Raw genomic sequence first — 13,415 nt, forward strand, 5'->3', positions numbered from 1 at the left:
GCAGTAGCTCTATACGTGAGTTCTTGTCATGAGTATTCATCAGTCGGCTAAAGCCTAAAGCCTAGAAGTCATAGAATTCTCTGCTTCACTCCTATATATCAAATCAGTCTCAGGTCATGTTTATTTTATGTCCTGGTTATTTACTGAGTCCATCCTTCCTTTCAGAGTTCATGGTTCAAGCCTTCATCTTCCACCTGGAAGACTGCAGTAATATTCTAACTGGTATCTTTGTCTGTAATCTTGGTTTTTTTAAGTCAGTCTTCAATGTGTAATCAGATGATTTAAGACTTAATTTAGCTATGATATTCCCCATCTTAAACCTAGTAATGGCTCCCCATCAATGCCAAGATACAGTCTTAAGATTTTCTGGTAAGCCACTTTGGAAAATATTTTGGACATTGCTTTAAAACTAAAATATGCACTTACCACAAGACCCATTTCCTACGGTAAGCGATTCCACTTCTAGGTTTCTACCCGAAAGAAATGAAAACAGATCGAAGGGTGGCTGGCTTATGGCTGATCCCTGCCTTCCTGCTTTACTGAGTATTGCCCTGGGGGTCTGCTCCTCTGCCTTTTATTGACCAGCCGGCCACATGAAATGAATGACTGGGACACTGCTAACTTATGGAAACTGCTGCAGCTGAGAGATCAGGAACATCTGCCAGCAAAGCAGGAGACTCTAAGGGGACAGCCTGGGAGCTCCTCCTTCCTGACAGGTGTGTCTGTACCAGGGACGTTGGGCACCAAGAGGTGAGGACACTGAGCTGGCCACGAGGCTGCAGGAGGAACACCCAGTGGAGCTGCGCCCCCCTGACCTCAGCCGCAGGCAGCCCTGCTCCCCAGCCGGGGGAGGCAAGATCTGGACATTACGTTTCCTCAGCCCTGCAGGTGCTGGGCCCCTGGGTCTGCTGGAAGTTATCAGGGCTGGTGGTGTCCTGTGGGGCTCAGCCACCCATGATGAAGAAAATGAAAGCACCAGCAGAAACGAGGAGTACTCCATCTCTTACCCTTGATAGAGCCCTACAAAAATGGCCCGTTACCCGGGAGAGGCCTTCTGCTAGTGTGGACACGTGGGTTTCTATCATCGATCGTGGTGGCCTCTAATAGAAATGCTAAGAAGAAAAGCTTGTTTGGTAATGAAGGAAATTGTGAAGCTTCTCCCTAAATCCAAGCCAGTGGCCATTTCTGGGCCATCCTGCAGTCACATGTCCTCACATGATCATCCCAGGAACCAGCCCTTTGATTCAGACACATCAGGACACGCTCTTCCACACACAACTGACGCCCTTGAGAGTTCAAAGAGGCAGCAGCCCTGCCCAGAGCCCAACGCTGATGACCAGCCTGCAGACTCAGCTATCTCAGGAGGATATTTTCAAAGAAACAAAACAAAACTGACTACAGAGCTGGTCGCTTGCATGGAGGGGAGGACCATCTAGAACAACACAAGTCTTTGCAAATGGAATGGCAAAAGCGTATTAATCAGAGTTTAGTCCTGGGGCTCAAGGTGAGCAAAGCAAAACACTAAGAAGATTCTACCCTCAAGATTAAATGTTTGAGTGTCCTCCCCATCTGGCTCATCAGTGAGCTCCCAAGACGGTGCTTTTTCTCAGATTGCTGAACATTCTGTGTTTACACCCACTGAAACTTCCTCTCCCTTAGATTACACTTTTCAGGCTCCAAGCAAGCAGGGAGAACTTCCTTCTGACTTTTTCAGTTTCAATCTCATTTCTGGAGTGCCTGGTACCTCCTCTGGGCAGACCAGCAGCTACCTGGCTTATACAAAAAAAAAAAAAATTAAAAAAATGACACTGTAGAGTGTCATTCACAAATGCATTCTGTAACTTTTCACCCCCAGCACAAGGTTGAGAAATGGTTTGGCCAGTTTGAAAAGCTGGTCCCTCAAAAAGAAAGCAAAGGGATCAGATCAGAGGAAAATAAAATAGCTTCTCTAAAAGAATGCATGGCGCCACCTCCCCATGCTTCTGGGGTTTCAGAAGCCACCTCACTGCAAGAGATACAGAAAGACGTGCCCCTGAGGGCAACGGAAGGAGTTGGAGCTGTGCAGACAGCCCAGTGGTTTAGCTCATACCCCAGCCAAGACTCAGAAAAACACGGTAGCTCTCCCTTCAGCCTAGTGGGAGACAGCCTCAAGCTTTGTCACATGAGGGAGGAAAGACTAGCGGGCAGTGCTCTCCTGGCCCTCTGCCTTGTGCCATCCTCACTCAGCTCCTTGATTGTGGATCAGGTGCCCAGCCCAGACTCAGGGCTGCAGTAGTTGGTGATGTTCGGAACACACGTCCAACCAGAGACGTTCCACCACGAGAATCTGATGTCTAGAAGAATAGAAACTCGGCTACTAATGACATCGAGACAATAATTAATGACATTTTTGTATAAAATACCTGGGATGGGGAGCATAAAGATAATCATTGCTAATACTTAGGACAATAAAATGATTCTCTTTATTGAGACCTAAGTGTTTGGGAGGCTGTTCCTTATTAGAGCATGGGATTGGCCCTGTCCTGTGATTGTAGGGATACTAACAGAGACAGAAGGCATCTTGGCTGTCAGGCCTTCTTTCCAATCACTGGATTTGGATTTCCTCACCTCCAGAAAGTTTTGCATATATTTGTTCCAAATGATTCGTGGTTTACAGATAGTTTAAGTTTATTTCATGTCCATGGACATTTCTTCTCTCTCACCTTAAAGGTTACACTGGTATGTCTCCTGGCAACTGGTATGAAGGGATACAGTCAGGAGTGGATATGCATCTTCCTTCATTTTAACTTACAAGAAGTTGGTTAGAACCCATCGGGTCTCTTAAGTCCACTATCAGATGGACCTTTCCCCACAAACTAGCTTATTCCAAATTAGTTTTCTGAGCCACCAGGAAACTTTTGTGTCAAATGTTCTTTCCCTGTTGTCCTAAATGTTGCATTTTTTCAGTTCTAGGGAAAAAAGCGATGTTTTCTGTAAGATATAAGAAGTTTTTTCAGTATTAGCTATTGGTGCTATCTACTCTAGGGTACCTGGCCCTCTTTGCCCTAAGCACTATATAATTAGCTTTTAGAACTCTGGGTCCAAAGAACTCCTTCATGGCACTGGCCATCTAAGTCACAGATGTGAAGGACGTTAACTTGTAGCCAACCACTCCTATAGTTAGACTCCTGAGTGTCCATATGCATCTTTTGTTGTACATACAGGCAACCGGGATTTCCCTTACCCTTAGGGCAATAGTGCTGTCTGAACTGCAAGTTGTGCATGAAGCTCTCCAGCTTGCAGTGCCTTTCTGGAAGAACTTTCTTCTCTGCTTAACAAAATAATAGTTCTAGCCCTTTCTCCCCCATATTGATGAGTAGAAAATCACCCACCCAGTTTGAAGCATAGAAGAAAATAGGTGTTGAGGTTCTTAAATAACCATTTCTATGCTCTTTAGATACTCCAATAATACCTAATGTGAATAGTTGTCAATATTGCTGTAAAGTATTATATTGCGTGATGTGAAGAACATGTCATTTTATTACACTCTGTTAACCTATAATATATTAGACTGATGCTTTATCTAAAGTGCTTTTGAATTGTGTAATATACCTTGACAAATTTTACTACCATATATTATGTAATAAACCTGTATTTTTGTATTTGAAACAAAAAAAAGAAATGAAAACATATATACACACAGACTTGTATGCAAATATTCATAGAAACATTATGCAGAATGCACCCCAAAGTGGAAGCAATCCAGATGTCCATCAACTGGTGAATGGTTTAATAAATTGTGGTGTAACATGCCAAGGAATACTACTCAGCTATAAAAAGGAACTGAATTACTGGCATATGTAACAACATGGATGAAGTTCAGACATTTTATGCTGAGTGAAAGAACCCAAATATTTAAAACTACCTGTTGGATGAGTCTACTTATATGACATCTCTAGAGAAGGTAAAATCATAGAAGACGGAAGACGGAAGGGATGGCAGATCAGTGGTTGCCTAAGGGTGGGAGCGAGCACTGACTAAGAATGGGCTCAGGGAAACTTCGTAGGGTTATGGAAATGTTCAAAACTATATTTTAGCAATAATTATATAATTATGTGAATTAATTAAAACTAGAAAAAAACAAAACAAAACAAAACACTAAAAAAGCTAAGGTCTTTAGCATGGCATGGAAGGCTCAATGCCATTTGATCTCTCCTTTCTCCTGCAGCCTCTCTTCTCATCACCCCCTGTCATAGGTTCTGATCTCTGGAAGCACTGAAGTATGTGTACTTTCCTGCATATACTGTTTTATGTTGCATTTGTTTTATGTCATGTAGTACCTTCTACCTGAGAAAATTTTTTTCCTATATCCATGTCTATCCTTTTGGCTTACATGTACTGATTTGAGAATCAGACAGGCTCCAAGAAGCTTTTCCCAAACTTGTCTTCTAATCCAAATAGGGTGAAATTGTCCATCCTAGGATCTGATGGTGGTTTACATATTTTTTAGGTACTTACCCCATTATAGTAAGTCCTTACTTAATGTGGTCAATATATTTTTTGGACTTTAAGCAAAACGATGTTTAACAAATCAGTTTTGCCATAGGTTATTTGATATAAACAAGAGTTAAGTTCCTACGGCATCTCATCAGCATTATAACTAAATGACATTGAACAAAGCGATGTCATTTGAGGACTTGCTGTATATTGAAATGGTTTGTTTATCCATATATCCCACCACCAGATTCTTAGTTTCCAGAGAGAGTGTGCCACGTCTTTCTGTGTATCAAAATCTCTGGTACATAGTAGGCATTCAAGTTGAGTTCTGTTGTATTTATTCTACTTGGTGAATTTAATCTAAAGATGATTGTCTTTTTTTTTTTAGAATGAGATTTGCATAAATATAATCCTAATCTGGGGGAAAAGTACTATGGCATTTTTTTTCAAGAGCTTTGCATGGTATTTTCTCTCTTTCTCCCTTTCCTAATTTATTATCTACCTTTGATGTACTATAAATAGTACTCCACCAGGTAGAAATGGTTCCAATTAGGGTTCTCCTGGGAAACAGGACCAGCAGGATATGAAGGCAGAATTTCTCCCTCAAGGCAACCTCAGGTTTTTTCTTAATTGAATTCAGTTGATTGGATGAGGCCCACAGGCTTTATGAAAGATAATCTCCTTTCCTTACAGCCGACTGATTGTGATGGTCGACTACATTTACAGAATATCTTCACAATACTCCCTCGATTAGTGTTTGATTGAACAACTGGATATTCTGGCCTAGCCAAATTGATACATCAAATTAACGATCACCAAAACAGACACCGAATTTTTAATTGCAAATGATTTTAGCATTCTCCCAGTTACCTCACCACACCACACCCTTGCCCCATTTTGTGGATTAAGAAGCAGAGGTCAAAAGTTTGTGGTTTCAGTTCACAAAACAGAAAAGGACTTGCCAGCAGTTTATCCTAACAAATGAATGCCCAGGGCTACTTCCTCTTTGTCTTATCCACTAAGTCATCAGGCTTTAGGTTCTAGGCCATTCATTAACCAGGACTGAAATCTCAAATGAATTACTGATTCCATCTTTTCTCTTTGAAAGTTCTGTTTTTTCTCTCAAGGGAATTTATGACTGAGCTTTAAATAGAATTAAAAAAAATACTGCTTGACATAATTCTAGCCCCAAGTCTTAGGATCTATTTTTAGCAGACACTGTCTTTTTATATCTTGTTCAATTTCAGTGGCTTATTGCAGTGGACAATGAAAATGTATAAAATTTTTCCTATTGCCAGGGATAGGAAACTTTATGGAAATATCCTCCCCTTCTGTTGAACCCCTGTTCCTAAATTACCCCTTATCTGATGAGGAGCTAGATCATTTGGGGGGGGTCAAAAAATAGAGAAATGCTAATTTTTTAATTCTGCACATTTTTTATACTTATTTTTTTTCTAGAAGACAAAAATAAAATAAATTGCAAATGAAACTATAGGTGAAAGTATAAACTCTCCAGGGAGGGACTGAAACTCTGCATGGTAGTTCCATAATAAACCCTACCAACTCTCTTTAAGGGGGCGGTGTAAGTAGCTACATAGTCTTTGGGAAATTCTCACCTTGGGTTTTACTTTTAACCCCAGTGAACCTTACCAGAAACAATTAGAACATCATGTCAATCAGTTACTGCATTTTCTGTATAGTAGCTGAACAGAAGCAAGATAGGCTGCAAGCTGGAAAAGTGCTCACTCAAAATTGTTGTAAGGTTTTTAGCTCGAGATAGTCAAAGAAAATCAGTCTTAATCCTATTGAATTCTTTTCATATTATGTAAGAGGAACCTTTCAACTTTTCTTCAATATACAAATTCTACTTGAAAATAAAAAATGGTCAGAGCTTCTCTAGATAGAGAAAAATGCCTTTAGTCATTTTCTAAGAAAATCTGGTTTCTGGATGGGAAAAAAATATATGTATTTTTGAAACTCACTTTGAAAACATCATGGCATTTAAGCATTCCAGTTTAATGACAGCTGAGAAAAACTAGTGTGAAACTTACATCCCATGAAGTGAATTCACCCTGCCTTTCATACGTGGTAATATCACCATCTGGAAGAGCAAGATATACTTGTATTTAGCCAAATACCAAGAAAATGCTGCTGTAATTTTGACTCTCCTGTTTCCTTCTGAATATTTGATGTCATCAAGTATTTTCATTATAAATTTCATTTTTTTAGTATCTTACTGGTGAGTAATGATTAAAGAAACTTCATGAAGAGTCAGAGTATGTCCCACAGGAGTAGTTATTATAACTTCTTTCTGAAGAGCTTGTGCATTAAATAATGTTCTTTAATTCAGTTAAGTTACACTTAGAATTTTTTTTTTTACCAAATGTAAGAAACCAACTTAAAATTCGACCTTTCATGTGAGTTAGACCACTTGTTAAGATATAATAAATCCGTATTTTAATATTGATTTTTGATAGTTTATGAAGTGCTCTTTAATTCTCAAAAATCCAGTTAGATTATGTTGGTTTTCATTTCTTAGGTGAAGAAATTGAGGCACTGTTAATAGGTTATGCATTTTCTCTTTACACACCTATTTGGTGTCATTGTCAGGCTAGAATTCAGGTCTCTTGACTTTAAATCCAATTAAAACACCAAAACAAACCTTTACCTCGTCGGGTATTTCTCATCGACTTGTCAGTGAGGTTTCATTATACATGAATATAATTTTGTGGCTTGTTCCATGGTTCAGATAGGCAGGATAATATATGAGTTCTACTTTCTGCTCTTAACAGACTAGCTCTGCTTAACTTATGGAATATTAATTAAAGTAATTCTATTTTAATATGAGTAAACACATAGTATTGTACTTAATAAAATTATTTTTGATGATTTTTAAAAAGCACTTTGGAAAAGTATTTGCTTTCCATCATATGTGTGTGAGTATAAATACACACACAAACATGTTTGCCCATGTGTGTTTACATACACACATGAGCATTTCACATAAAACAAAATACATACATATTTAGAACCACGATTAATGAGAAGAATGATTATCATTACTCTTAATTGTAATTGTACTAAAAGTAATTTGGTGAATGATTGTAAATGGTTACAGTTAAGAGAGAATTTTCTTTAACTTTGGCTATAAATAAAATATCAGACATCATAGTTTATTGAATTTTTATTTTTTTACTTTTGCCTGTTGTTGATGTAGAAAATGATATTACACTTTAGAGGGGAGAGTAAACTCCCAGGAGACACAGAACCAGTGCTAACTCATAGTGAAGGGTCTTCCTTTAATTCGTGAGCAATTTTTGGTCTTAGAATAATTCACCGAGATAATTTTTTTCCAGCTGAATTAAGTGTCTGCCCTGTAAGCACTACATTCGGTAATGCGCTCTTGGAAGTTTTCAAACAAAGAAGCATGTGCTATGATTGCCTCCATTAGCTAACGTATTGTAATTCAGATGGACAGAGGCCCTGGGCAACTTTACTCAGGAGGCAAGTTCCAGTTAGTCCCCAAGATGATGTGTTTCCTTAAGAGTGCAGAGGGAGTCTGATAACAAGTGATGGAAAAGCTGAAATCTGAGAGCATTTTAGATAACTGGTACGATTTGAAAAAAAAAAAAGAAAAAAGGAAAGTAGGTCCAGGTCCAAGAGGGAATAAACACATTTGGTGGATGGTGAGGAAACCTGGTTGTGTATAGAAATGAAGCTGAACAAAGTCAGGGAAGCTAGGAGGTCAAGAACTTCGCAGGTGTGTGGGGTCTGAATGAATTTGGTCGCAAGTCGGTTGAGTTTTACTGATGATGTGATTTTCAGGGAGATCTTTATGAAAGGCTGTTGAAGAAATGGTCATGGGCCCTTCAGTGTTTAATAAATGAAAGCGCAGAGAAGAGTCGGAGCCGCGCCTGGATGGAGCGCCACTTGCCTGGAGGCGCGGGTTCCCGAGGCGCCGAGGGGCGAAGCCTGCAGCAGCCTTTGAGCTCAGAAGGGCGGTCAGTGATTTAGGCCGTCTCCTGCTGCTGGTTCCCTTTGACATCTTTCTCGTTTGGAATATAGAGAAAAGTAGCATGAGACAACACTACTGCAGACTCAGAATTAAGACTTAATTTAATCCATGAGTTTATTGAATTATGTGCTTTTTTTGAAAAGTGGGGCCTTTTGAAAGACTGTCCTAGAGGGAAATGATCAGCTTCACTTTATGCCTCCTCTCAGTCATCTTAACATTAATATTTACAAAAGTACATTGCAGTTAGTTCAGTTCTCCAGATCTTTCCCAAGTACCTGTTGTGAGGAATACAATGGAGAGGAAGAGAGAGGAAGGTGAGATTTGGGGTCTGGTTGGAATGCAGAGTCCATGAGCGTGCAAGAGAAGATGAGACTGGAAGCGTAAGCTCTCGGGGGTCTGCTAAGTGGGTAAAATGATGGAATTTGAATAGAGGAATTTTTTAAGATGGTACAGGGGGCATATTAGTTCATTTGTACTTTTTAAATTCAAATAACTTGCTGATTTTCATTGAAACAGGGGTCCAGTTTCTCAAACTGCAAGCATATTAGCCAAAGTATACTGAACAGCAACAGAAAATATTCAGTGCTGTGAAATCTTGGTTTCAGGAATCACCTCATTGGAAAATAGGGCAAAACTATTAAATAAACAGCCCTGTGTAGGGAAAACAAAACTCATTTTTGGCCACATGGGCTCAGGGAGCCGGTATTCCTTACCTTGATGCCTATACATAGACGTTTCAGTAATGTTATTTGAAGAACAGGAGGAGAAAAATCTTTGGTGTACTCTTAAGGAAAGAGTCAGTTGTTATTTAGCCCGTTGTTCAGTTCAGCGCCTTGATACATTCAGATCCTTTGTGACTTGGAAAAAACAAAAGACCAGAGAACAGTATAGATGTCATGTTGAATATTTTTATTTTCCCAGCATCTAATTAGATAAGAAACACACACACACACACACACACACACACACACACACACAGTACTTAAATCAAATAGTTAAAGCCAGTGGACTGATGAATTGGACTCAGTGTGAGTTACCAGGACTAGTTCTAAATTATTAATGAACGAAGTAATCCCACTTGGTATCCTGTTTGATACAGTGAGCCAGCAACTGTGATTCTAACCTGGTGATGAATGAAAAAAAGTGGGGAAGTTAACATCACTTTCAGTTGAGCAATATGGGATTGAAATTGTGATATAAGCCCTTGTGTTTTTTCTGAGGGTTATATTTTATTTCCCAGATATGGGCAAAATGTGATGAACCCAACATTAACAGGATTCTTTAATGTTACTACAAATGAAGACATTTCTCAGCTATGTGTTTTTTGTGACAACTCTGCAAATAAAAATCAAACCTCATTAATAAGTTACGGGAAGTGTCTATCTACAATGATCCATAGAGGGTCATTAAAATGCAACCTTGGACTATAGTGAGTCCCCTGACATTGGAGCCAGTCAGGTAGATCTGAGAGACAGTTAATTTGGGGTTGTGTAACATATATTTCTTTATCGTGTAGGAGTTTGGCTAGATTAGTTTCCCAGCCCAAATTTAACTTAGAAACACACATACTTCAAGAATAAAGACAGATAATAGTGTGGAGAAGGCCTGGGGGAGGGGATGCAGGGTGGAGGGGATCCATGGGGGAAAAGGGGGGGGACATCTGGAATACTTTCAACAATAAAGATTTTTAAAAAGATCAGAGCAGAAATAAATGACATAGAGACCAAAAAACAACACACAAAAAGATCAATAAATCCAAAAACTGGTTCTTTGAAATGATAAACAGGATTGATGAACCTTTAGCCAGATTCATTTAAAAAAGAAGAATAAAGCACAAGATGAGTAGCAGTTCGAGCTCTAAATAGTCATCACTGAGCAAAGCAAAAGGAAGGGAACCAGTGTAAAAAATCGTAGTAAAAATTTGGTGATAGGGAAAATTTGATGATTTCTAAGGCTCCTTTGATTCCTGATTTTTTGTAACTAAAACTTGAGTATGCAGATCAGGTCACTGGCACATGAACTCCCACTCGGAGGTTTGAAACTGAATTGTGGCCTCCTCAACCCCAATTCTGGTTTGATAAACATCTTTAAGAAAGCAAGCAAGGAAGCTGACTGCTGGGCCAGGTCACAGTTGGTGCCAGCTTTAGATTAGGGGGTAGTGATGCTAGATGAAGCCTGGATCTGTGTGCATATGGTTGAAATAGTTAATAGTCAACACCACACAGGACACAGGTTAAGTGAGAGAGTGATGTAAAGGACCAAGGGTTAGCGTGGTTAATCTATCTCTGGCCATCTGAATCTACCTCTGGGCGCCTTAATCTAAGGAAACCTCCGGCAGGGAAGGCCAGCACCATGGACAGCTCCCCAGAGTGTTGCTGTAGCTCCAAAGCCCAGGGTTTAGCTTGGGAAAACTGTGTTCAGGTCCTGGGTCCACCCTCTTCCTAGATAAAGGTCTGTACCATGGATAGACAATTTCGTTTATGCAATTCTCAGTTTAATTATCTGAAACATAGTAATAATACCTATTTTTCATAGTTCTTGTGGTACATAGATAATAAATTGTAAGTGAAATTCTGTGTCAGCTATACAAACTAAAGGTGTTAATATTATATTAATCTTTCACTTTTAATCTCTTATCTGTAAATACCTAATATTGCATTATGTTAATGAAAATTACTAAATTCTCCTCAAGGTATGAAATATGAATTAAATAAATGGTTGAAGGAGACCAGGTATAAGCAGATATACACTTGATCGGTGAGAGGAGGGCACTAGGCTATACTGCATATCTTGTAGGTTCAGGCACAGGTTCTTATATTTATTATGCAATTTAATTTTCATAACAACTCTGTGTGCATAGCAAAAAGTAGGAGAACCAGTCCATGGCATGGCGTTCCATCACAGCATATTCTTTCTATTACTGCTGCTAGGATGAAATGAATTGTATCTTGTGTATAGGGCGAAAGTAGTGCTGGAATTCAGATTCTTGGTTTCTCCAAGAGTGATCTCTTCTAAAGATTTTCCTGGTGCCAGAAAGCAGGAGTTAAAGACAGAGAGAGAGGGTAGGGAATACACCTCAGCCCCAAACAAGGGGGATATCAGAATTTCCATGGCCAGGAGACAGAGCCAGTATCCAGGGGCCTTTTAGAAGGAGGTGAACCAGGCTCACTGGAATACACGGGTGGGTACTGAGGATGCTACAGGTCTGGTCATGGTGGGAATCCTTGCAGACACCCTCAACCCAGTGGCTATTAAAGGAAATGAAAAATCATACTTCCATATCTGTGCGTGGTAACTCTAGTCCAGTAATGTCTTATTGAAAAATGTCTAAATACCTTTACCATTAGAGTATTGTAAGAGGAATGGAATTCTTGTATCATTAGCACTTGATATTCCTGTCTTTGATGAAACCAAAGTATTTTTCTTGTGATCCTTCATAAATTTTATTAGACTTAATTTGAATATTTCAGAATAGACTTGGGCATTATATTTTTTATGAACATGAAATCTATATTTGAAAAATGACCATTTGATGGGTAAATTGATGACTGTAAAATGTATGATAATGGGAATTCATTGAGGAGTACAGAAATACCCTCAACATCTTTCCATGTAGTTTATCTTATGTAACAAGAATATAGACAGCTACAGGGTGCTTTATAAAACTACTATTCGAGTCCTTTTACCTGAAGATCAGCTCGGCTGATATTTTTTCCTTTCCAGTTTGATAAATGTTTGTGATTATCTGTTCAATAACTTTTGAGGAACAGGTTGAAGAAGTAGCAATTTTCTACCCAGGTAGCATTTTAGTTCCATTATCAGAGGGAGATGATTATTGTTTGGTGCTGTTGTCCCTCAGAACTTTCAAAAGGAAAATGTTAGTGATTAGGTGGTTATATAGTGATTTATATAATAGAAAGAGCAGTGGGGTTGAAATCAGAAGATACAAGCATATTTGAATTCTTTCTTTCAAGTCTTACCAGGTAAATTATTTAAACCCTCTGAGCCACAGTGAAAATGGGACTGCCTGCCTTTGTCACAGAATGGGCGTGAGATTACACGAGATGATGCTTGTGAAAGTGCTTAAGACTTGTAATGTATTTTTAAAAGAAACTCTATAATAATTATTCTTTTTGGTTATTTTCCACAGAAAGTAAGTGAGAAGGTTGGAGGAGCTGAAGGAACCAAGCTAGATGATGACTTCAAGGAGATGGAGAGGGTAAGTCTTCCCCACATGGCGTTCCCGTTGTCGCAGAATCGCCCAGCACCCTGAGAGGAGAAGGGAGAAAGGAAAGGGGAAAATGTTGTCCACTGGTACCGGAGAATACATTTTGTTATTCTTAAAAATGCTTTCTTTTTCAGTGTCTATTTTAAAACAGAAAATGTAAAGCATCCTGCTTTCCCTTTGTATTATCCCAAGAACAAAATGTCAGTGAAGGTGAAATTCCATAATGTACTTTTCCTCGTGAATTTTATCATCACTCTTCCAAACAGGGACAGTGTGGAGCGAGGTGGGAAGCCAGAGAAGGCGGGGAGATGGTGTCTTGAACGTTGGGGGAGAGTTGGGTCGCGTTCTGGCTTCAGAAGACTCCCTGCGGACTGTGCCAGCCAGAGGGGCGGGGCATCCTGGGGAGAAGGCGGCGGGGGGGGGGGGGGGCCTCCCCGACCTGGGCTCCCACTCCTTGTCCACTGCCTGTCGCACAAGTCAGTTTATTGCTTGCAGACTCTTATGTTCTGATAAATATAAGATGAGACTACTCATCCCTCTTTGAAGGACTTTTACTAAGGGTTAAAAATAGTGTAAATCCTTTAGCATTCTGCCTAAAAGTAGGTTCTCAGTAAGCGAACCTGGAGGGGGTGGAAAATGCCCCTTTCATTTTTCTTGTGACATGCCGCGCTCTCTCTCTCTCTTCCTTCACTTTGA

The 13,415-nt window shown here is 39.6% G+C and overlaps 1 protein-coding gene across 4 annotated transcripts in view; it reads left to right on the forward strand.

The window, feature by feature from the left end:
• Nucleotides 1-13,415, forward strand: part of SH3GL2 (SH3 domain containing GRB2 like 2, endophilin A1) — a 185,869-nt gene that overhangs the window by 130,826 nt on the left and 41,628 nt on the right. For all 4 annotated transcript variants that reach the window (XM_081151649.1, XM_081151652.1, XM_081151650.1 and 1 more), the window contains one exon: nucleotides 12,642-12,710. In XM_081151649.1, coding sequence (XP_081007775.1) covers nucleotides 12,642-12,710 — 69 coding nt within the window. The remainder of the gene's footprint in view (nucleotides 1-12,641; nucleotides 12,711-13,415) is intronic.

Source organism: Miniopterus schreibersii (genome assembly GCF_964146895.1).
Source record: "Miniopterus schreibersii genome assembly, chromosome: 11".
NCBI classification, from domain to species: Eukaryota; Metazoa; Chordata; class Mammalia; order Chiroptera; family Miniopteridae; genus Miniopterus; species Miniopterus schreibersii.